This window comes from Bos mutus, chromosome 18 (genome assembly GCF_027580195.1).
Source record: "Bos mutus isolate GX-2022 chromosome 18, NWIPB_WYAK_1.1, whole genome shotgun sequence".
NCBI lineage: Eukaryota > Metazoa > Chordata > Mammalia > Artiodactyla > Bovidae > Bos > Bos mutus.
This window is the reverse complement of record NC_091634.1, coordinates 26,908,038-26,931,281: the sequence shown is the minus strand read 5'-3', so window position 1 is coordinate 26,931,281 and position 23,244 is coordinate 26,908,038. Positions and strand designations below refer to the sequence as shown.

General features: G+C 53.0%; 2 protein-coding genes across 5 annotated transcripts in view; one reads left to right on the top strand and one right to left on the bottom strand.

The window, feature by feature from the left end:
- The window catches only part of PRMT7 (protein arginine methyltransferase 7), a 39,792-nt gene extending 27,263 nt beyond the window's left edge, over nt 1-12,529 (top strand). Inside the window, exons 9-18 of the mRNA XM_005896520.2 lie at nt 3,219-3,346; nt 3,752-3,887; nt 4,893-4,976; nt 5,436-5,483; nt 6,166-6,255; nt 7,335-7,496; nt 8,683-8,757; nt 10,928-11,088; nt 11,995-12,091; nt 12,315-12,529. Coding sequence (XP_005896582.2) covers nt 3,219-3,346; nt 3,752-3,887; nt 4,893-4,976; nt 5,436-5,483; nt 6,166-6,255; nt 7,335-7,496; nt 8,683-8,757; nt 10,928-11,088; nt 11,995-12,091; nt 12,315-12,494 — 1,161 coding nt within the window. The 3' untranslated portion in view covers nt 12,495-12,529. The remainder of the gene's footprint in view (nt 1-3,218; nt 3,347-3,751; nt 3,888-4,892; nt 4,977-5,435; nt 5,484-6,165; nt 6,256-7,334; nt 7,497-8,682; nt 8,758-10,927; nt 11,089-11,994; nt 12,092-12,314) is intronic.
- Nucleotides 12,530-13,797: 1,268 nt separating this feature from the next.
- SMPD3 (sphingomyelin phosphodiesterase 3) overlaps nt 13,798-23,244 on the bottom strand; it is an 83,961-nt gene continuing 74,514 nt past the window's right edge. For all 4 annotated transcript variants that reach the window (XM_005896519.3, XM_070388119.1, XM_070388118.1 and 1 more), the window contains 6 exons: nt 19,875-19,950; nt 19,608-19,763; nt 19,006-19,095; nt 18,761-18,824; nt 16,839-17,001; nt 13,798-16,585 (listed from right to left, as the gene is read on the bottom strand). In XM_005896519.3, the coding sequence (XP_005896581.1) occupies nt 16,484-16,585; nt 16,839-17,001; nt 18,761-18,824; nt 19,006-19,095; nt 19,608-19,763; nt 19,875-19,950 (651 nt within the window). In that variant the 3' untranslated portion in view covers nt 13,798-16,483. The remainder of the gene's footprint in view (nt 16,586-16,838; nt 17,002-18,760; nt 18,825-19,005; nt 19,096-19,607; nt 19,764-19,874; nt 19,951-23,244) is intronic.

The following is a 23,244-nucleotide window of genomic DNA, read 5'->3' as shown; positions in this document are numbered from 1 at the left end:
CTCATTTTCTGTGACCTTAAAATCTACCTTCAGTTCAATGGAAAGTGGGGAGGATGTGACATACAGAAAAGGAAATACATATTTAATTCCATATTTTATTCCTCTTTAATGTGTGGAAAGCTGTTCAGCCTCACTCATAAGAACCATGCAGATTTAAAATGCAATGAAATACCATTTTTCACCTGTTAGTGAATAAAGTTCAGAGTCTGCAGACTATTGGTGGAGCCGTGGGGCAGAACAGGAAAGTGATGGTCAGAGCGTCACAGAGTGCAGTGAGGCCTACAGTATGGCAGGATGTAAAGTGACGCCACTTCTAAATATTTAGGCTCTGGTTGGATCTGCATATGTATAGCATGGCATGTGTACCGGGATGCTCACTGCAGCCCTACTCTAATGGAAAAGACTGGAACAGCCTAGAGGCCACCAGCAGGGACTAGCTAAGTCAGTTTTCCTGCATGCTCAGAGGGCAAGGTGGCTGTCTCTGCACTGGTGTGGGAACGTCTCAAGGATAGATCAAGTGAAACAACGAGAGGTACAGAATAGCGCGTGTGGTGTGATCGTGGGGGAAAAATGTATGTGTTTCTGAGTGTATATGTGTGGTGTGTGTATATGAGGGTATCTTCGGAGGAATTCACAGAAATTGGTAAAAAAGGTTGCTTCTGGGAAGGGGGCTGAGGTTAGGGATGGAAAGGAGGCTTACTTTTCACTCCATGAGCCTTTTATATCTTTTGAATTTTCTCTCATATGCATGTTATCCACCCCTCTATACACACTGGAGCTTCCCAGGTGGCACTAGTGGTAAATTATCCACTTGCCAGTGCAGAAGACACAACAGACTTGAGTTTGATCCCTGGTCAGGAAGATCCCCTGGAGTAGGAAGTGGCAACACATGTCAGTATTCTTGCCTAAAAAATACCATGGACAGAGAAGCCTGGTGGGCTGCAGTCCCTGGGGCTGCAAAGAGTCGGAGACGACTGACTGAGCATTATGCACAAGGGGAAGAAAGTGGGAAAGATGCTTTAGGGCCAAGGAATCAAATCTTCCCTCTAGCTGGGAGGCCTTGGGCACCATCCTCTGTGTATTCTGATTTCAGTTACCACTTGCTGGTCACTGGCTTTGTTTTGATTGCTCAGCTGATGGTTCGGGGTGTACACATGATGACTTGATGGAAGGCCTTAGCATCTCCCCAAGTTCCTGAGTTCCACAGGGTCATGACTGCTGCGGGATTTCAGTCAGTCCTCCTGGGCCCTTGAGCTGCCCGGCTCCACTCTTCATAGCCTCAGTCCACTGCAGGCTGTGTGTGTGTGTGGTACGGGTTGGGGGTGGGGGAGAATTCTCCCACAGAATTCAGATCGACACTGGGCTGCTTTCTTCTTCTCCAGGAGTGTGGTAGTTGCAATACTAGCATAAGAATTTCATTAAAATGTTAACGATTCTTATTTGCGTATCTTCAGAGTGTTCCTGTGTGTAGTTTCTCCTTGAATCCTCATATAAGACCCCCTGGGTAACCACAGAGAGCCTGGCCCAGTGTCAGGAGCAGGACCTCATGTCTAAGCAGCAGTGGTGGGTGCTTGTCTCCAGGTCTCCTGGCTGTGGGGCTTGTGTCCTCCCTCTGCCAGTGGTGACTTTTGGACTGTTTAGAGTTTGAAGAGCTGCTAATGAGTCTCCCTCAGGACTTCACTGAGCTGCCCTTAATCAGCCTCAGATAGTGGCTTCTGTCACAGCTCTTTAGCATTCGGATCTGGGAGTCTGGTGTGTGGGAAGGACATGGTGACAGGGAAGTATCGCGGGAGCCCGGGAGGGGTCAAGGAGGGCATAGTAAAGGATGAATAACAAGTTTTAGAGAATCTTTTTCCCCCCCTCCTTGTTACTGTTTATTATCCCCAGAGTGTATCTGGTTAGATTTGATTCCTAGCTTTTACCTTCAGGGGTTTCCCTTGTGGCTTAGCTCATAAAGAATCCACCTGCAGTGCAGGAGACCTGGGTTCCATCCCTGAGTTGGGAAGATCCCCTGGAGAAAGGAAAGGCTACCCACTCCGGTTTTCTGGCCTGGAGAATTCCATGGACTGTATGGGGCTGCAAAGAGTCAGACATGACTGAAGAGTTAGACACGACTGAGCGACTTTCACTTTCACCTTCAAATAGACATCTTCGAGAGATAGGAATGGCATTCACTGGACTTTAAGTTAAATTCAAGATCGGGTAGGATAAACTGGGAGAAAAAAAATGCAGCAAGAGAGTTGCAAGTTAAGTTTCATTTGAAGCCAAGTGAGGATTATAGCCTCTAAGATCGCTCTGAGGAGCTGCTCTGAAGGAGGAGAAGGAGGTGTGTGTGTGTGTGTGTGTGTGTGTGTGTGTGTGTGTGTGTGTGTGTGTGTGTGTGTGTGTGTATGTGTGAGTGTTTGTGTGTGTGTGTGTGTGAAGATCAGTATATATGTGATTTTAATGAAAGGGAGATACTTGCAGTTAAGTACACATTCTGGCAGAAGGTTATTGTTAGTCATCGGGTATCTCTGTTAATGAATTTAGTGCTTTTCTGGATATAAGAATATACAAGAAATTGGGTTCATAAGGTTTTCTGAAAATAACTGTCTGAAGCCCTGTTCTGCGAGCTTTTCCCAGAGCATTGGCTCTCTCATTCCTGATTTCTACCCTAAACTCCTTTCAGGATATGTGAAAGTAGGGACTAAAGTGGCTAGTTAATTTGTTCTTATAGAACCAGTGGTGAACAAACAGTATTTGGTTGCTAAATGCCCTCCTGAGAAGTGGTGCTGGCTATTTTTCCGATTTTTTATTTTGAAAATTCTGAATCCATAAAGTAAGTGAAAACGAACATCAGTATGCTCTCTACTTAAATTTACCAGTTGTTAATGTTTACCATATTTGCATTCTCCCTCCCTCCTTCCAACTCCACCCTTCCCCCTCTGCCCCAACACACACACAGGGCAGGGGCTGGAGTCCCCTCATCTGAGCCCACCCTAAAGACCACTGCTATCAGCTACATTCTGTCTTCCTAAAGCCAGCAGTGTTCCATGAAGTTTTTGGGCCTTTAGCATTTCTAATTTGAAAATTTTCTTTATCTCTTTGGCCATAGTAGCAATGTGTAGTTCACACAGTGGTCTCCCAGCAAATTGGTTTTTGGCTTGGGTTTTGGCCCCGGGATTTGATGCATTGCCCTTGTTGCAGCTTGGTGACAGCTGATTCTCTTCCTGTTTCAGTGGCGGGACCACTGGATGCAGTGTGTGTACTTCCTACCACAGGAGGAGCCTGTTGTCCAGGGCTTAGCCCTCTGCCTGGTAGCCTACCACGACGACTACTGTGTGTGGTATAGCCTTCAGAAGACCAGGTGTGCCTCCGGCCTTGTGGGGTGGGACACTAGGCTTGTGACATTGTCTGTTGATGTAAATTCCCTCCACGGACCCTGTAGAGATTTTGAATGGGCACATTTGTATCTGAACCAAATAAGGGCAAAAGTTTGTGGCTGGGTGCCTGTTTGTGTGTACTGAGAAGAGGCTACCCTGGTGGTAGGACCCCCATTTGGGGCAGATATATATATGAGAAGTCTTGAATTGGAGGGCCTCCAACCCTAAGGCCCACTCGAAAGCCAGTGCCTAGATTCATGTCCCCTAGAGGACCATGGATGTGTCCCCTCTCCAACTTGATTTTCCTGGTGCAGGTCCCTGTGCTGTGCCTTCATGCTCGCCATTGCCTAGCAGGTCATCACCCTGTATCTGTTCATTTTCTGATCCAGTCCTGAAAAGAATGGGAGAGTCCACCCAGTGCGCCCCGTGTGTGACTGCCAGGCTCACCTGCTCTGGAACCGGCCTCGGTTTGGAGAGATCAATGATCGGAACAGAACTGATCAATACATCCAGGCCCTGAGGACGGTGAGTATCCAGCCCTTTGGGTGGTCACAGGCCAGAAGGGGTTTGTCCTGTGGACCCCAGCCCACTGCTCACTTATGATCAGTTGGTTTTGTCTTCTGTGCTCTCCTGTCTGTCCATGAGTAGCTTCAACCAGCTCCTACTGGGTGGGTGTTTGAGCCGAGGCTGGGAGCTTGTTTCTGGATCAGAAGGGACTGGTTCTCTGCTCTTCTGTAGGAGCCTCTCCCTGGCCCTTGCTATTGTCCCTCTGGACACTTTGCTTTTATGGTCACCAGCAGTTCCTTTGGCGATCCTTATGGGTTCAGCCACCCCATTATTCCTCTCATTTTCTGTTTTCTTTCTAAAATGTTCTAGATTGTAAATCTGGTTATATAGCTCTTCTGAAAAACCTTTGCTCCCTGCTGCCTATAGAAGGGGTCTTAGCCTGGGGACCACAAGGTTTGGATGGGGGTCTCTGGACCCCTTGGAGTTGTATGCAGAAATATGTGTGCTGGTATGCACATGCCTGCATTTTGTCGGGGGCGGGTGGGGAGGATCCCAGACATTCTGAGTTTCTCTCAGAGGGATCTGTGACCCACAAAGGCATCCGTGATGTGAGGAGTCATTCGACATGCCCGTGGCTGTCCGTGCTGTGACTTTACAGGGAAGAGGCCTGTGGTCGTGACTTGGGGGTGGCCTCCGATAAACAGGGCAGGCCTTCAGTGGGGCCTTCTAGGATGGCTTGAGGAGAGTCTCCTGACAGTGGGGTCTCAATGGGGAGAGGTGAGGCAGAGGGTGTGTTGGAGGGTGAGGCTGGTTGCCACCGGGGCCTGGGAGGCAGGTTTGACCATTGTTGGGGCACAGGAAAATGCAGCCAGGCCATGTGGGCGATGGAGTGAGGAGGAGATGGGACTGAATGATCACAGAGTGGGTTAGAGGGTCAGATGGAAAACGTGCCTTTCAGTTTGTCAACAAGAATTTTCTCAACATTGTAAGAAAATCTGTGCTGAGGTTGCTCTTTTCCTGCAGGTGCTGAAGCCGGACAGTGTCTGCCTGTGCGTCAGTGATGGCAGTCTGCTGTCCATGCTGGCCTATCACCTTGGGGTGGAGCAGGTACTGGCCGTGTGCCTTCTGCCAGCTTCCTGATGACACTCTTTAGTCACAGTTTTGTGACTAAAACTCTTTGCAAGTGCAGCTGCCACATACATTGTGGGTGTGCTGGGTTGGTGTCTGAGGGGTTGTTGCCTCAGGTGCAGGCAGGAGTCAGACTATAGCTGTTGCCATGTAGCTGCAGCTCCTGAGTCTGAATCCAGGGTCAGCACAGAATGTTGTACTATCCGGGGGGATCGTGAGCACAGACGTAGTTGGTTAGGTGTTGTCCTTTGCTTTGGAGTTGCTTTTCATGTGGGATTGTGGTTTCCCAACCAGCGATGGCACCCATACCCCCTGCATTGAAAGTGTGGAGTCTTAACCCCTGGACCACCAGCGAAGTCCCTGGAGTTGCATTTTAATCTGTTTATTTACTTTTTCTGTTAAGTGCATCTCTTACAACTAATATGATATTCCCTTTAGGTATTTACAATAGAGAATTCAGCAGCTTCTCATAGACTGATGAAAAAAGTAAGTGATAATTGTCATTATTGAAATAATGTGGGGACCTGTGGGGCTTGCCTTCCTGAGTCTGGGATCGATTGCTTTGAATCAGTGTCAGTGCCGAGGGAATTGGGGGAAGTAGCAGCTGCCAGTAACTCTCGTGACTCCTGAGTCGAGAGCTGCCCTGGAAGTCTTCTGGAGCTGTCGTTGAATAGCAGTGAGCAAAGTTTAGACTCTACTTTGTGTTTTGTGGCTGAAGAAGTATAGGCTTTTCTCCTCACTTCACTTAAAACTAAAAAACCAAAACTCCTTGCAGTAATAGAACTAAAGTTTTGTTTCTGGGACACCAGCACCCGGGGAGTCACTGCTCACAAGCTGTCCTGACTGCTTGGTTCTGTGATGGTGTTTCACATCCTGGCCAGTGACTGGTTTTGATTTCCTTTCTGAAGGATAACCCACCCCACCAGGACTACAAGCCTACTTCTGAGCCTTGCCAGTGTGCCTGCAAGAGAAATTTCTATTGCTCTTAAGACATTTTGCTCATGATGTCACCTGCAGTCTGTAGGAGGCCCTTGGAGGGGAGAAGTTCAGCAGAGTAGCTGAAAGTGGTGCTCCAGAACCGTTTGGCCAGAGAACTGCACACAAATAAAGCAACTCTGAGATGTGTTCTTTTTCTCAATGAAACCAACACTTTTGTTTTCTCTCTAAGATCTTCAAGGCCAACCACTTGGAAGACGAAATTAATATAATAGAGAAACGGCCTGAATTATTAACACCTGCAGACTTGGAGGGTAAAAAGGTGAGTAGAGAGCGCTGTGCATTTGCTCTAGATAGCACAGTTCTGAGATGGCCTGACTGCCCCCTTCTCTGGGCCTCACTGTGGGTCCCCAGAGATGCTTGATGAATGAATACTTGCATTGCTCTCCAATCGCTGCTCCTTCAGCAAGAGCAGGATGGCTCTGCTGGGATGGACAGAGACACACAGTGTCCCCTCCCTTTTTCCGTCACAGCACTGCTCCTGAACCCAGGCTGTGGTGAGAACCCCGAGTCCCAACCACTAGGCCACCAGGGAACTCCTGAAAATCTTTCTAAAGCACATTCCTTCTCATATTAAGCCCTGATTAAAGCTTTTAGTGATCCCCTCTTGCCTCCAAGGCATAGTTCAGTCTCCTTTTCCTGTCATCAGCTGCCTTTGGGTGACCTGGCTCCTCTCCACTGCTCTGGCCTCTTCCTTTACTGTCCTACCCTACCTGCTCATCTGGTGAGCTCCCAGAAGGGCCTTGCTCTCATTGTCATTCACACTCCTGCTTTGGCCTCTGCCCACACCTCTGCCTGGACTCCCCACTCTTTTGCTTTTCTGTCTCCTGTTCATGCATTTATTCATCTGATCAACAAACCTTCACTGACATCTGCTCTGGGCCAGGCACTGTGCTGGGAATACTGTGTCTGCCAGTGTCCCCACTTCTCTGGTCTATGAGCCTGGTGAGGGAGACAGACTAGCACTGACAATGAATTGTCAGGATAAAGCTTTGAGTAGGATTTCCAGGATGCCATCCTGGAAGCTCTTCCTGAAGCTCTTACTTCTAGGGTCCCTCTGTGAGCCCCTTCCTTGCTTCTGTCAGAGCCTACCGCACTCTCTGAGGACGGCGCCTAGCCTCGTCTGCTCCCTTTTTCCATTCTGCGCTCCTGAGGGCAGGGCTTGTGTCTGTTTCTCATCTTTGTATCCTCAAGGGTAGGTGCAGGCCTTGACTTGCGTGTGGACTGACTGACCGACCAAGTGGGTGAGTGAGTGAAAAAATGAATGTGCCTGTGAAACTTGTCCTTTATTACTCAGCTGAATCCTTCTGATACCTGGGCCTGCTTCTCTCTGATCGGCAGGTTTCTCTCCTGCTGGGTGAGCCGTTCTTCACCACCAGCCTGCTTCCATGGCACAACTTGTACTTCTGGTATGTGCGGACTGCTGTGGACCAACACCTGGGGCCTGGCGCTGTGGTGATGCCCCAGGCTGCCTCACTGCACGTGGTGGTCGTGGAGTTCAGGGTAGGCCACCCGGAGGTTTTCTTGGCAGGGGGTGGGGAGTTGTTTTCTTGTGTGGACCTTGAATGCAGGTGGAGCACCTAGGGTCTTAATGGTTTGAACCTCTGTTTTTCTGTATCAGCACACCTCAGGGCTGAATAGAAGAGGCTCGCCTTTGTAAAAATGAAGTAATTTAGCACATGAAATGGAAATGGTTGTGTGTTGTCATTTTACAATTACGGCTTATCAGAATAATTTTAAAATATAAATTAAGAGTTTCAGAAGACAAGCTGTGCAGCTTGCTCTGCTCTCATTAAGAGCTGAGGCTCCAGTTGTTAAAAGCATTTTGAGATGGGCAAGTCAGCTTCCTTATGCAATAAAAATTGAAAAGCTTCATTTTCATTTTCTCATCAAAGCAGAACCATAGTCAAAAAGTCATTTTGGGAAAGGTATTTTTTATTAAAAGGATTTTGAAATGCTTTTAACCTGAAATACAGAGTGAACTTCATTTGATGTCTCTTTGATAAGGATGGCTTTATCCCTTGGTAGCTTAGTGGTTCTGTCACTTAATTTTTTGGCCATTTCTTCTGCGTTAACTTATTTACTTGACCAGATTTCCACAAGAATTCTGGTTTTCATGGCCAGTGAGGGACTGTGGAGAACGATGCTGTTCCCAGGTATATGTCCCAGAGACAGAGGATACTGAGTGACCGGGTTGACTAACCTCTGGTTTCCTCCCAGGATCCTGTCGTCCTCACACTCTCTTTATGGGCATAGAGGCTCAAGAAGTGGTTGACAGAGTTCTTCCCAATGAATCAGTGTTCAGGATGGACAGGGAGGGGTTAGAGAGCCTGTCTGAGTAGCTCTGGTCAGCTGTCCCTCAGTGGAGAGGGTTTGGGATCAGGAGAGGCTTTGCAGGTCTGAGGAACCATCCTGGGTCTTTGGTGTCTTTGGGTCCCTTCAGCTGTGGGAATCTGTTCCAGGCCTGTGGGAGCAGCAAGATGTGCCTCAGGTGTGGAATTGGGGCAGCCCCAGCCTCTTACCCTTCCTACTCTTGTCACTACACTTGGTGTGCCTGAGTGGGTGTCGACATCTATGTGCTGTCCCACAGAACCATGGCCGTGCCTGCCCACCCACCCCCATTGGGTGGGTGTGGGTGTTGGCATGCCCTGGCGGGTGGGTGTCAGTGAAGGCTGTACCTTCCTTTCAGGACCTGTGGCGGATCCGGAGCCCCTGTGGTGACTGTGAAGGCTTCGATGTGCACATCATGGATGACATGATTAAGGTATGCAGGGCCGCAGCTCCCGCCACCGTGTTCCATCCACACTCCATCGGGCCACAGGCTTCTGAAGGGGATGTCTGGCTTCCATGGAGGGACCTGGGTTGGGCAATGTGGGCAGTATGCAGAGAGCTCCTCTGCTGGGGGCAGCAGGGACAGGCATATCTGTTCTACTTGGTTCACCGTGAGCATGAACCTGAGAGCCACTGCATCTCCAAGTCTGGCTGGTGTTAGGCCATTCTCAGCCTGGGACTGTAATCCCTGAATCAGAATTTTGGGCTGGGGCCCGTCTGTCACCAGACCACTGGAACCACTCCTGCCAGTGTCAGCAGGTAGTTCTTGTTTGGGATGGCCTCTCTAGAAGGCGATTTTGGCAACCTTCTGAGCCAGCTGTTTTCATTCTGGGGACTCCATTTCAGGGGAAGGTGCTTGAGGGTGGAGGTGGGTGGGATGTAGAAGGAGGGTTCCTGCAGGGTTATCTGTACATTTGTAGGGGATCCAGCCAGCCACCAGGGTCTGCAGCTCCCAGAAACGAGGGCAGTCATGAAAGTGCCAACAATACTTGGCCGGAATAGATGTGAAGAGTCACGAGCCCTATGAGAAGGGCAGGACACCATCACATTTTTATATATTAAGAAAATTCACAAATGTAATAACTGTAAATGGAAAGTGACCTGTACAAAGTATATGCAACATTAAAATTTTGTTTTAATTATAAAAAAAATTACACGTGTAGTGAAAAAGGGGTGGAGTGCAGACACCAAAATGTTAGTTCTGTGATAGGAAGTGGTTAGTTTTTTCCTCCCTTTTGCTTCTTTCTGTTTACATTTTCTACAGTGATTGTGGATTCCTTGTGTAAACATTTTTTAAGTAAAAAAAATCCGGGGGACATTTGCAGTTTTTCATCTTACCTGCCTGTCCACAGCAGACCACTGACTGTTCCATGCTCCTGGGAACACCACACACTCTAGCTCCCTCTGGCCGCTTCTCAGGCTCCTTCCTGGATTCCTCCCCTCTTCTTATCCCCTGAGGTGTCCTGTGTTCTAGGGCTCCCTGAGGTCCCTGCCCAGACCCCTGTGTCTGTTTCCATTCTCTCTATTTGCTGGCCATTGCCTGCCTGTCTCCTGAGCTCTGACCAAATAGCTGAGAGCAGTGACTCCACTGAGATGTCTTCAGGCGCTCCTACCCGCCGCCTCCAGAATCCACCTACTCCTCCCCCGCCCCTAGTCCAGCCCTCCCAGTGCTGCTGTCCTAGACCTGCTGTCACTTCATACCTGCCAGCTGGGCTCAGGGCTCCGGCAACCTCCCAGACAAGCCTTCGCCTTCTCATTCAGTTCGTTGTTGGGTTCCATAACCATCAGGTCCTCTGTGAACAAGTTTTCTTTCCCTGCTGTTACTCGTCTGGGCCACTTGCATCTTGTGTTTGACCGTATACCCCACTCCTTCTCCCATCAGCCTTTCTCCACAGGGAGCTTAAGTGAATCTGTAGATCTGAAGTCTGGCCCTGTCTGTCCTCTGCGGGAAAACCTTGAGCCCCCACCTTCACCCCTGCAGCCAGCCCCTGCCACTCTGTTGGCTCTGCTTTGCTCTCTGACCATTCCCTGCTGGGCTGTGTGTACTCTCCTCTTTGCTAACAGCTCTTGGGTAACCTTCAAGAGGCAGCCTAGAGTTCACCCCTCTGGGCAGCTTTCCTGCCCAACCCTGTTCTTAGCCTGTCAGTGTCCCCGCACACTGCAGTTGCTCCCCAATTGTCTCCTTCTAGACTGGGAGCCTTGTAGGGTGGTAATCTGGCAGCTGTAGTGATCAGTAAGGGTCACTGAATGGGCAAGTGTCCAAGTGATGGGTGATTTCACCAATGTAGGCAGTTGGTCAAGGTAGCTTGTGAGATGGGCAGTGGCTTTTGAGTTTTAAAAAGCAGAAAATGAAGCTTAGAGTGCCTTGCTGAGGAGATTGCTTGTGAGTGGTACCAGAAGCCAGCTGGTCTGGCCAGGCACCTGTGGTCTTTTATGGGGGCTCACTTGCCCCATATGACCATGGCAATTACCCTGAGGGACCAGGGCCATGGCGATGAGGGACCACTGGCATATGTAAACTCTGGAGATGGGGACAGGACCCCCATGTTTCCTGGCCACCTGGCTGTATCTCTGCAGACCCCTGCCTTCTCTTACCTTCTCAGCGTGCCCTGGACTTCAGGGAGAGCAAGGAGGCCGAGCCCCACCCACTGTGGGAGTACCCGTGCCGCAGCCTCTCCGAGCCCCAGCAGATCCTGACCTTTGATTTTCGGCAGCCAGTCCCCCTGCAGCCTATCCATGCTGAGGGCACCATTGAGCTGAGAAGGTGAGTGGAGGCTCCAGGGTCAGGGAGTGAGGAAGGAAGTGGCAGGGCTTGCTTTCTAATAGTTATTGCCTGAGTGGCTATAAGCACTTACTTTGGTCACTTTCATGTGGGTGGGATGGCTGTCCTTATCTCAGCCTTGCCCTTTTTCAAGTGGCCCTGAAATGTGTGGGGGTCCCCATAGCTTCTGGGTGGGGGAGAAAGCCAGAGTGGGCTTGCTCATCCTCCCACATCTGAGGCTCCCTTTGAGCTCAGCGGTACGTTACACACAGCTGCAGAGAAACGTGAATTTGGTTGCTATGGTTACCCATTGGACCATATCCTTTCCTGAACCCTCCTGGGAATTGAAGCAGCTTAGGAATTGGCAGGGGCTGTCGTCGTGCTACATGGTCAGGCCCATCCAGCTCCAGCTCCCTTCACGGGGAGGGGCAGCTGCTTCCTGGAGGAAGCTCCCTCTTATAACTGGGTGGAAGCCATGAGCCCAGAGCCCCCTGGGGCTCCTCTGACAAGGAGGAGCCAAGGCAGCTGCCTGTCTGTGCCTGCTGCCCAGAGTTATCTAGGAGCAATCTAGACTTCGATGCCTGGACTGCTCTCTCAACCTTCTGGGCCAACCTTTGCATGATCTCAGGCAGAGGAGGCCAGGCTGGCAGCCAGCTGGCCCTGCCCCAGGATTACTCTGAATACTTGGCCAGACTGTGGGGAGTGAGTGGGCACTTTGGTTGCTCAGCAAGAAGGCCACTTTTACTGAGTGACCTTCATTCAGGTGGAGTCTTAGGAGCCTCCTGACAGGGCAGGATGGAAGTAGGGAGGATAAGAGGTTTCTGAAAAGCAGAGGGCAGCCATGGCCATGCCAGTCTTTCATGCAGCTGTTTGTTTCTGGTCCCTTTCCACCCCCCGGCCCATCTCTAGGTGTGGGAGGAGCCACGGAGCTGTCCTGTGGATGGAATACCACCTGACTGCGGACAGCACAGTCAGCACCGGCCTCCTGAAGCCTGCAGAGGACGAGGTAGTGCTGTGTGCAGGCCCCGAGGAGGTGGATCCTGAGAGTGGGAGCCATCACGCCACTCGCGTGTACTCTGGGCATTCCGGGTAGTGACTCCTAGTGGTCCTGGGTCATCCAGCTCCGAACAGCAGCTTCTCACTGTGAGCTGCCTGGGCTGGAGGCTCGCCAGGAGCGGGCTGGCTGGGACATCAGAAGCCTCACTGCCTTCTTGCTGCTTTCTCTGCAGGGGGACTGTTGCTGGAACCCCCATTGTAAGCAGGCCGTGTACTTCTTCAACACCACACTCGACCCCAGAGCACCGCCGGGCAGCTCGCAGACCGTCACCTACACTGTGGAGTTCCACCCCCACACTGGAGACATCACCATGGATTTCACGCTCTCAGATGCGCTGGACAGTGGGTGCTAACCCTCACTTATTGAGAAATAAAGTGGAGGAGAGCTCTGGGCTCTGAATGATGGCTTTCCGTGGGTAAAAGTGAAGGCACCTTGCCTTTCAGGACCCATCTTGACCTCGGGGATTGGAGGAGACCACTTCCCGTTTTGTGTTTTTGCACTGCTGGCTTCTTGCTCCAGATATGGCAGGAAGTGGGGATTATTTTGGAACTGAGAAGGCACCAAGGAGCCCACCTGCAGTGGCTTTTAAAGTGCTCAGAGAGCTTCCCGGCCACAGTGTCCCTCCTGCTCTCCCTGGGAGGGAGCCAGGGCTGACCGGGCTGGGTGGGTCTGCTACTCTCCTGGAGCTGGGCCAGCCTGGCCTTGCACTCTGGGGACCTTTGAGTCCACCTGCCCATTCCAGCTCAGAGAGGCTCCTATGGGCAGAGTTACTGATGTGGCTGGGCTCTGGGTCTTGAAGACCCTGGTAGGGCCAGACTGAGGACCAAGTTCAGACTCTTTTTGTTTGCTAGGTAATGGCCCCAATCCACATTTGTAAGGGTTTGGCCTCCGTGTGCAGCAGTATCAGGTGACCAAGACCAGCACCTGGACACCAGGCTGCTCTTCTGAAGTCAGGGAGGAGGCTGTCCCAGAGCAGTTCAGACGCAGATCCAGGATACCAGCCGGCAGGAGGAGGGAGCCTGAAGGTACAGCCCTTTCCCACGTGCCCCCTTCTAGCAAAAGGACCTCATCCCCCAGCAGTCTGGGCAGATGGGTACTAGTGCAGGCACCCCAACTTCACCTTGCCAGAGAAGGGCAGGGAGTCCCAAGGAGGCCCAGCCTGATTTCTTCCCACACACAAGGTCCTGTTCTGCTGTTTACTCTAGTTCCAGAGGGAGTGAGTAAGAGAACCCAAGTGGCCTGGTTTTTGAGTGGTTCAGGGCAGACTCAGGCTGTGCTCATCCCATGGGGAAGGTCAGGAAAGGTAGGCCCTCCATGGCAGACTCCCCATAGCCCTGCCTGGCCACCTTGCCTGCTGGAGCCAAAGCAGGGTCCAGACCAGCTTTTCACTCAAATAAGTGCAGAACACCAGCCTTGAGCCTCACAGTTTTATTTTTTTTCCTCATTATCCATCCTTCTTTTCAGCACCAGTAAAGGAAAAAAAAAAAAACACTTCTCTTTTCAAAATACTTTATCAGGTGTAAAGATTGTTTTTCTTCTAGGGAAGAATTGTTTGGATAATGTATTTGATAACATTTTTACCAAAACCTTAGGTGTGCTTACCATAGAAAACCCCTAATGTCCCATGAGGATACAATACAGAAAAAAATACAGAAATTAAAAAAGTGTTTGTTTTTTTTTTCTTTTTTAAAACAGTATTTCTAAATTTCAGCAAGTTAATACAATAGTTAAAAAGCATCAAGATTAATACCCATACTTAAAACTGAAGGTGGTTTGGACAGATGAAGTGACCGTTTTTCTCTGAAGCTGACCTCTGGCCTCCTGGCTTCTGTGGAGGAGGCTGGGCCCGGGCAGGTGCAGAGCCTTGGGGATTTAGGTGACACCTGTGTCCGTCCTTCCAGGCCTAGATGCCACAGAAACATCTGAGGTGTTCCTTTTTTAAAAATCGAAATGGAAAAGTCTGGCTTGTACACAGCCCCAGGGGTGCACAGGTTTGATGAAACTCGTGGCTGAGCAATGGCGGCCTCAGCACTGGAGGCCCCAGAGGGCGGCGCAAGGGGAGTGGGGAGGCAGGCAGGCCCTTCTCTGGAGACCAGGCAGGCTGGGCAGAGGCGACTTTGTTAGGACGGGAGAATGACTGAGGCACAGGGAGGTATGACTTGCCTAAGGCCGCCCCATGAGTAGGGAGAGAAGCATGTGCCCCGTGCCCTGGCTCCCTTCCAGCAGCCCCTCTGAGGGCTGGAAGCTGTGCTAGAGTCATTCCACTTCAGGAGCCAGGCCCTGCCTCCGCGGCTCTCCTGGGCACACAGCTGGCCCACAGCCTGGAGCTTTGGCTCTGGCCCAGACGTCTGGGTATCACATCTGCCCTGTTGAGCTCCACCTGAGAGCAGATTTCTGGCCGCTCCTAGGATTGGAGGCCTCTGACCCAGGGAAGCCTAGCCAGGGCCCCAGGAGCCACAGCCCTGGAGGAGCGGTGCAGTGGAGAGCCAGGGAGGACTGTACCCTGGATGGTGAGCTGCCCTCTTGGCTTGATGTGGGAGGTGGGGCTGAGGGCCTGGCCAGGGGAGTGCTCCAGGCAATGAAGCCCTCTGCCCAGCTGCTGCCCTGGCCAGGGGGCTTCAGACCAGCCCGCACCGCCTTGTGTGCAGCTCTTGGGAGTGTCCCCTCCAGTGCAGGGCCTGGCCTCTGACCTTGCCCCTCTTGGTCCCTCTTGCAGCTCAGTGGGTGACAAGGCACAGCGTCAGCATATTGGCACCAGGAGGCTCCTGGTAGCAGAGTCCTGGTACGTCCCCAGCCTCGTTGGGCAAAACTGGCTTCAAGCCAGGTGGCACGTTGGTTGGGGCGCTGTGAGGAGGGGAGATCAGTGGGGGGTTGTTAGTAACCCCCTGAATTGGAGGGGCCTTGCACCTGGAAATAGACAAAACCCTCCCTGTGTGACTGGGGGCAGGGGGCGTCCTCAGGTGTGTTTAGAAAGGCAGGTGGGCAGAGGCAGTGCTGCCGTGGGATGAGGAGCTATGGGCTTCCCCTGCAGGCTCTGCCACACTGCACAGGTACCCGGGGCTGGCCCTGGTTGCATGGTGGCAGACTGGATGCCTGTGCACCTGAACACCAACCAGTACTGCTCCCTGTGTGGGACGAGCAGTGGCCATCAGCCTTGCCACCCTCAGGCTGCACACTGGTGAGGTGACAGGCTGCTCTGCGCCTTGATCCCCAAGTCCCTTCATCTAGGGCTGGGGTCACTGTGGAGGATGGGCCTAGGAGGACAGAGCCACAGCCCGCCCCCCCCAGATGCAGGGGGACAGTTCCTGAGCTCAGCCAGCACGCGGATAGGGACAGTCACCAAGGGAGGATTGGTCCTGAACCAGAAGAGTATCCGGACGGGAGACAGGATCAGGCAGAAAGAGAATGTGTTGGTTCTGACAGAACAGAAGCTACAAATCTTACCGTTTTCAAAACAAGAAGTCCCCCTCCCCCCTTAAACCGTGAGTGGTCCTTCTTCCTGTAAAAAAAAAGGATGCTTTCTCTTTAGAATCCTGTCTATGGCTCCATGGCCCACGTTGGAGTCTCCAAGGGAGGCCCCGGGCTCTGCTGTGCCAGGGGAAAGGAGCCCCTTTCAGGAAGAACAGTGTTCTCCCTTGTGGCTTGCAGACCCTTTAAAATGAAGGGTTATTTTTGTTCTTTTTCTGTTTTTCTTTTTAAAATGTAATCGCCCTTGAATGCAAGACCCTGGGAAAGAGCCCGGGCTCGCTGGTAACTGGACACAGCCTTCGTGGTCCCTGCTTGTGAGCTGTCCAGGCTGGAGGCGGCGAGCTGGCGGTCCCGTGTCCAGGAATGCTTCTTTGGCTGGTTCTGATTGTGTTTGGAGTTTGGCCTTGGGTGAGGCCCGAGTGAGGGGTCTGTGGCTACGGTGTGGCACGTGGCATGCGGGCAGCGTGCATGTGAGGGTGCAGGCATGCGAGACAACATGGCAGCAGACAGAAATAATGAACCCTGGACGAAGCTTGAGAAGAGATACAAAGAGTACAGAAACCCGGATCTCATACTAACCCACGGGTTATAAACTAGCTTGTGCTGTAGATTTGTAGAAAATCAACGATTCGAAAGAATGGCACTGGTTGGGCAGCCAGGACTCCCCAGGCCGGCCTGACTCCTGTCCATGGCGAGTGCCCAGAGGTGCCGGGCAGCGCTGGTTCCAGCTCACCCAGGACTGGCCGCGGCTCTCCCGGGCCCCTGCCCTCCTCCGCTAGCACCAGCGGTGCTCGCTGGAGGGGACACGGCCAGGGAGGGACTGCGACTCAAAGGGCTGGCGGAGGCCCCGCTGCTCATGGTGACTGGGCTGGTCTATGCCTCGTCGTCCCCTGCAGACACCATCAGTCGCATGGCCACCGGGAGGTGGTCTGTCAGGCCTGACAGCTGGGTGATAAAACTGAATTCTTCCACCTCCTGCGGGAGTGGAGAGGGGAGAAGGAAGAAATATCCCTGTTAGACCCAGAGGGCATCCTATAAAGCAGGGGCCTGGCTTGGACCTTCCTGAAGGCAGAGAGTGGGAGCATCCTGGGGGGCCCCAAAGGCCTCCTGGACTGGCATGTCCCACTTGCAGAGGAGAGCTCGGTGCTGCCAAGGGGTGTAGAGCAAGAATGTCCTGCTACGGGCACAGCCTGGCTGCCCTGCCCAGCCCAGCCCAGCCCAGACTCACGGCCTTCCAGTCCGGGTACAGCCCCTCCTCCCCATGCAGCATGTAGTCGATGCGCCTGCCGTTGCCTTTCAGCAGCTCTTTGCGTCCCTTCTGGCCTCCCCCAGGGCTCTTGCTGGTGGGGAAGGCGAGGTACTCCCGGCGACCTTCCTCACTCTCCAAGACCCTGCTCACACAGAAGGCACAGGAAGGCAAGGTGAGCACAGCCCCAGCCCCAGGTCCTAAGGGTGGAGCCACATTCCGTCCCCCAAGTCAGACCAAACCTCTACATTTAAGATCTGTCTTCTCCGTGGGCCCAGAAAGGGACTGGGGTGGATAGAGACTGGGTCTGAGCCTGTGAGTTCCTGACTGACCGAGCCACTGCCAGGGAGTGTCCCATGCCCACCTGGGGTCAGCAGCACTCACATTCCCTTTCTGAACTAGAATGTTGGCACCACCCAAAACCTGTAACCAAGCTGGGGACAGAACTGCCCACCCCCTCTCCAGGGTAGTGTTGTGCTCTGAGCTAATAGGATCCTGTTTGGGGGGAACTTGATCTTTGCGGTGAACGTCAGAGACCCTTCTCTTCTGGAAGTCCCCAGGCCCCCCACGACTCCCATTTCAGGTCAGCAGGGTAGCCAGGAAAGCACCCAGACCCCATCCCAGGACCGGACTCCTGTGTGAGTCTGTCCCCAAGACCCCAGAACACTTTGAGGACCAGGTGTGTTAAGAAAGGAACAAGGTGGGATGCGGCTGTCACCCCATTTTTCAGAGGAACGAAACTGATACAGTTGCTGGTCAGAATTCTACAGGAAGGGCAGGGCGCTCAGGTGGAATGTTATGCCCTGAGTCCAGGTCTCTTCTGATTCCATGTCTACCTTCTGCTTCCTGCCAAGTTACTTCCAGAGTCCAAGCATCATTGGGAATGAGCCTTCAAGGGACACCCCATCTCAGAGGGCAGTGTTGGGGCGAGAGGAACAGCCACCAAGAGACACTGCAAAGGCCCACCCACCCAACTAACGCCTGGACACATGAACAGGGCACCTGCACAGGCGTGGCAGCAAACACGAGTTTCTGCAAGGTCTTTATCAGCCTTGAGATGTATACACTGATGACACACAGAACAGCTTTCCATCTCAGAAATGTAATCCATTCCTGTCCTGTGCCTTTGATAATTAATTCTAGCATCAGTGATCTAAGAGTTACTGATAAGTCATTTTTAAATCGTCATCTCATAAAAAGATAATTTTCTCGGCCTGGGATGATGTTTCAAATTTAGTCTATAATCTAATTAATTGGCTCAAATTAGCTTCAAGGAACCATCGCTGGGGCTCTGGGCTGTCTCGGGCTGTGAATTATAAATTGGCTCTGCTGCTGGCCTCTCAAATGTGTCCTTTTCAGAAGTCTCAGATTCAAGAATACAGTTTGGCTGGGGTGGATCTGTCTCTACATTGACTGGCTTGTGTTAGCTCTGTCTGTGTTTTTATCTGTCTGATTGGTGGCTTCTGGTCCCCTGCCACAGATGCCATCCCCAGGGCCCTTTGACAGGGATCTCTGCGGCGCCTGGCCTCGCCTTGGGAGGTTATGGTCCTTTTTCCTGTGCCTGAGGCAGGCTGGGGCTCAGGGCAGGCCAAGCTCTGATAGAATGAGCCCAGACTTGGGGTGCTGGTGTAAGAAAAACCACCTCGAGACCCCAGGCCTCCTCAGGATCCTCTTCTTGGTAAGGATACGCCTGGGGCATGAAGTTCACCACAGCCTCTGCCCACCCCAAACTTGCATCCCTGACGCTTTTAAGAGGTGTCTCATCCCAGGGAGCTGTGGGCTCTCATCGGCCCACACAGCCCACCTCTCCACACCTAGTCTAGGTTCGTGCTCATCCCAGACCTGGGAGCTGCCTGGGTCTGCCTACCTGCCTGACCATGGCACTGTGGGTGCCAGCCACTTACTTTTGCAGATTGTCGGGGGTGCACACTTCCTCATCATAGAGACCGTCCTGGTCCAGCAGAGTTCCTGGGGACAAGGGGGTGAGAGAGTTTACTGTGGGCAGGAGGGGCAAGCCCAGGGCTTCTGCTGGCTGGGCAGCTCAGTGCCCCCCTCCCCGCAATGGTGTGGTCTCTTCAGGAAGTCCGTGGGGTGTCAGGCCTCAGCAGTGCCCCTCCCACCCCTGTGCCTGTCCCCAGCCCCAGCTCACCAATTGCCCATGGCTTCTCCTCCCCAGGCCCCAGGCGACAGGGGTCCTTGTAGCGTGTAAACAGGGAGTGCTGCTGCTCCAGCTTGTCATCTGTGCAGGGAGGGAAGGAGTGCTAAGGGGCTGAGGGTGTCTGGCATGCCCTGGAGGGCTACCTGCCTCTGGTTCCGGTTTGACCAGAGTCATCAGATCCCTGTCCCTCGGATAACTGCTTCTGGGTAGGGTCTGTGTTCCCGGACAGATGGAGCTGTGCTTCATCTGTCACTGGCTTTCTGTGTCCTTGAGAACGGCCCCTCTAACAGCCGTCAGAACTGTGGCTGGTACAAAGTAAGAGTTGAATACAGACCTGGTGAGTATTATGACCTAACTCCATTAGTCTGGATTTCAGAGGCTCCCTGCCTTCACTGCCAGAGGTTTATCTGCAGGGCATCTCCTGACCTCCAGCAAGGTGGCCTCTAAGCTTTCTAGGCAGAGCAGGGGTTCTTCTAGGATTTCTTGAGGGCAGAGAAATCACAGTCTTGCTAAATGTCCCACTTTTGTGCTCCTGAGGAGCAGAGCCCATGCCTCCTCCATGGTTTACCCTAATGGGGAGGAGCCCGCCTCACCGGAGGAGCAATTGTCAAAGTTAAAATCTCCGCAGATGATGTCAAACGCCACCAGCTCCTCGGGGTTGGCTGCGCTGGACGAGGAGGTAGATTTTCGGAAGTCGGCCAGCCAGTCCTGAAGCATGTTCAGCTGCTCACACCGGATGTCACTGTCCTCTGTGGGGCGGAAGCACAGGGAGGTGATGAGGCTGCTGCCAGGATCCCTGCCAGGCGAATCCTAGCCCACTGAGGATCCCACCCGCTGAAGCTCGGGTCCCTGGACCCTACCTGACAGGGCGTGCAGGTGTGTGCAGGAGATGTACCCGACGATTCTTTGGTCCTGAGGTGTGCTTCCCACCTGCACCTGTAGTGGGGAGGAAGTGTTGGTGATGAGACCTAGAGTTACCATTGCTCTGAGCACAAAGGGACGCTGGCGATGCCCGACCCCAGCCAGGTCTAACCCTCAGAAACCCAGCTCTGTCGACTTCTGGCTAGCCTGGGGCCTAAGAAGAACAGCACATTGCCTGCTTCTAGGAGCGTCTGCTCCAGCGTGGGAGGCAGATGCATGAAGAAATACCCACTTTATGGCAGGGTGAATGCCACCGACAGTTCATGCAGCGCTTTGTGGGGGAGAGATGCAGAAACCACCACAGACCTCCTCCCAAAACCCCTGCCATCTCCTGACCAGAGTGTTCCCACGAATGTCCCTCGCTGCTTTGTCCACTCGCGTGGCTCCTTCCTCCTCCCCTCGGTCACACCCTGGACCTGATCATGACGTGGAGCCTGTTCCTCTGAAGTCTAAGTTAGGCTCCCTCTAGGATGTGGCCCAGCCATGTAGCTCAATACCCTTGTCCCCGTGAGAGGCCTTGGACCTTGCTTTCTGTCTTCTCATCCCAGTCTTTGCCTCTCTGGCTTCATGAGCAATTATTTTACCTGCTTCTTGGCCGTGGTTCCCATTAGTCCCCAGATCTGGGATGACAGCTGTGGCTGGTGTCTCCATGGCACCTGTCATGGCTGACCCCAGCCCCCCTGTGACTGCCACCCCACGCTCAGCCCTTCCTCCACAGGGGCCTCTTCATTCTACTTGCCCAACCCGTCCTTGCCTCTTGTTCTCCTCCACTGGAGACAGAGTCCCTGGCAGGTGGAGTGGGGCTTAGAGCTCACTGACTCCCTGCCCAACCGCAGGTGACCCTGGCAGACCGTCTCCACAGGTTGGCGTAATGAAAACAAGCACCTCAATTGTTCAGCACAGACAACTCGGCCCCCAGTGGTGAGTGTGGTGCAAGCCTGAGCCCTAGTCAGGCTGTGGTTGGGAGGTGAGGGTTGACAACCCAACCTTGGGTTCTCAGGCCCTCTGCTGGAGGCTCCGTCTTCGGGCACCCTGACCAGAGGCTTCTGACTGGATCCTCACCCTCGTCCTCTCTGGGCTTTCCTCCCTCCGAGCCTCAGCTGTCCTCCCCAAATTTTGCTAATCTATTCTGGCCTGGGTTTTCTGTGACGACGAGACCCTGAACCCTGGGAAGTCTCCAGGGAGCGTGACCATGGAGGCCAGTTCTTAGCTGAGGTGTGGCAGCGGCAGGGCGGGTGCCCCGGCTTCTACTGAGCAGAGTTCTGCCTGTCCTCTAGCTGAGGTGGCCGGGACTCGGCACAGGCCCTCTGCTCTGAGAGCCTCGGGAGGCGTCCATCCTTCTATTGCTGAAGTCAGATTGGCATTCCCCTCCATGAGGACTTTCTCTTTATTAAACACCTTGAGCTTTCCACAGCTCTTCATCTCATTTCCCAGCCTGGCAAGGTGTACATCTTTCATTTTCCAGTGCCCAGGTGGATTGATGTCTGGTTACTTGATAATGGGCCCAGATTTGGGACTGTTGATAAGTTCATATGTTCACCATTCACGTCTTGCCCATAGTCCGAACACACAGCTCAGCCCAATGGTACCCCTGCCTCTAGAATCCCTTGGAAATCACACACCATTGGTGCCCCCTGTTGCAAAAACAACACAGTTTAAAACCACAGTGCCCCCAAAGGCCACATGATGGTGCTCTCTGCATCCTCCTGCCAAGAGCCTGTTTTCTCTTCTCAATAGTAATACTCATGCCCAGCTGCTTCATGGATGCGGCCTTACTGGAGCCTTGCAACTATGAGGATTACACTAAAGTTAACACCATCGGTGGCTGGGGTCATGAGGCTCTGGTGACTGAGGCAGGTTGAAATCTGATCCTCACACCCAGCTCCTCCCCCTGCCCTACGCTACTCTCTGAGCTGGTGACTGAGCCAAGCTTTTCAGCCGCCAGCCATGTGATATTTCTAGTGCAGGAGCCCCACACTCAGCACTTGGAGTCACCTCCCTGTGCTGAGCCCTGGGCGGGGACAGAGACAAGTGCAGGAGGCCCTACTTCTGAGGATATCCCTCCCGGAGGGGAGGCACCCAGAAGAAGGTACAGCAGCCCCTCCACCCCCTTCCTCCCGTCAGTCCAAGATCTGCTTTATAGTGCTGGGACTTATTGATTCCCGGGCTTGAGTCCTGGGGAGCTGCAGAGGCTCATGTTTCACTTGCAAAAACAAACCATCACTCTGAGAGGCTGTGCCTTTAGTCCTGGTGGGCAAAGACCGTCAACAGGGCAGGGCCTAGAACCAGGCTCTTGCTTAGGAGGCAGAAGCTGGTCCAGTCCCTCCCTCCCTTCTCAGGCATCTCTCAGACCCCCTCTGAGGATAAGGAGCTCAAGGAGTGAATAGGGAGGTGAGGCTGGGTGGGGAACCCCAGGTGAAAGGAGCAGCCAGGCCCTGCCGGGGCTGGATCCTGAAACCTCACTTACTTCACTCCTCCACGTGGAGAGAGAGGCGTGCTGTCACCCACAGAGATGAGCTGGCTCTGGTGTGCCAGGCACCTCCGCTCCACTCTTGAGTTCTGCCTGACAGGAGAGGTGGGGTGCAAGGCCCTAGGGCCAGGGCTGAGGAACCGGCAAAGGAAAACTGGCTTGTGCTGGATGCCACCAAGGAAAGCTCCACTGACATATCGTGACACATGGAGGCCCCTAAGGATGCGGCTGGAGCAGAGCTCGGGGAGGGTGGCAGGTGGAGGCTGGCTTCTCCCCGAGGTGTGGGAAGAGGGTGACAGGAGTCAGACCCGACACCAGAAGGATGGTATAAGAGGGAGGACAGTCCCAAATCTCAGAGGAATGGTGGCCTGAGCCATGACATTGCAGCTGGACATACAAGGTGGACCCAGAGGTATCTGGGAAGTGAAGTTGGGAGCCTGGGTGGATTCACTGGGCTCAGGGTTAGAGAGTCCTCAGCAAGTCTGGAAATGGGAGCTGCAGAGGCACCCCAGGGTAGGTTCCTGGGGCTGACTGCCCATGGTAACGACTCAGCAGTGAAGAGTGCTGGCTAAGTGGGGTTGTCTGCTCTGGGAGCTGCCAACCCCCCAACTCAGGCTGGGAGCTGGGCAGAATGTAGCAGGCCTGGTGCTGCCAGATTTGCCAGGGTGGGGAGAGGAGCTGCAAACTGGGCTCTATGTGAAATAGCTTGATTTTTAAATGTTGCCCAACAAGAAAAATTTTTTAATGGCAGGAACCAAATTAAACATATCTGCAGACTAGTTTTAGATCCAGGAGGTAGAGGCACAAGTGTTTAAAGGATGAGCAGGTGAGAAGAGGCC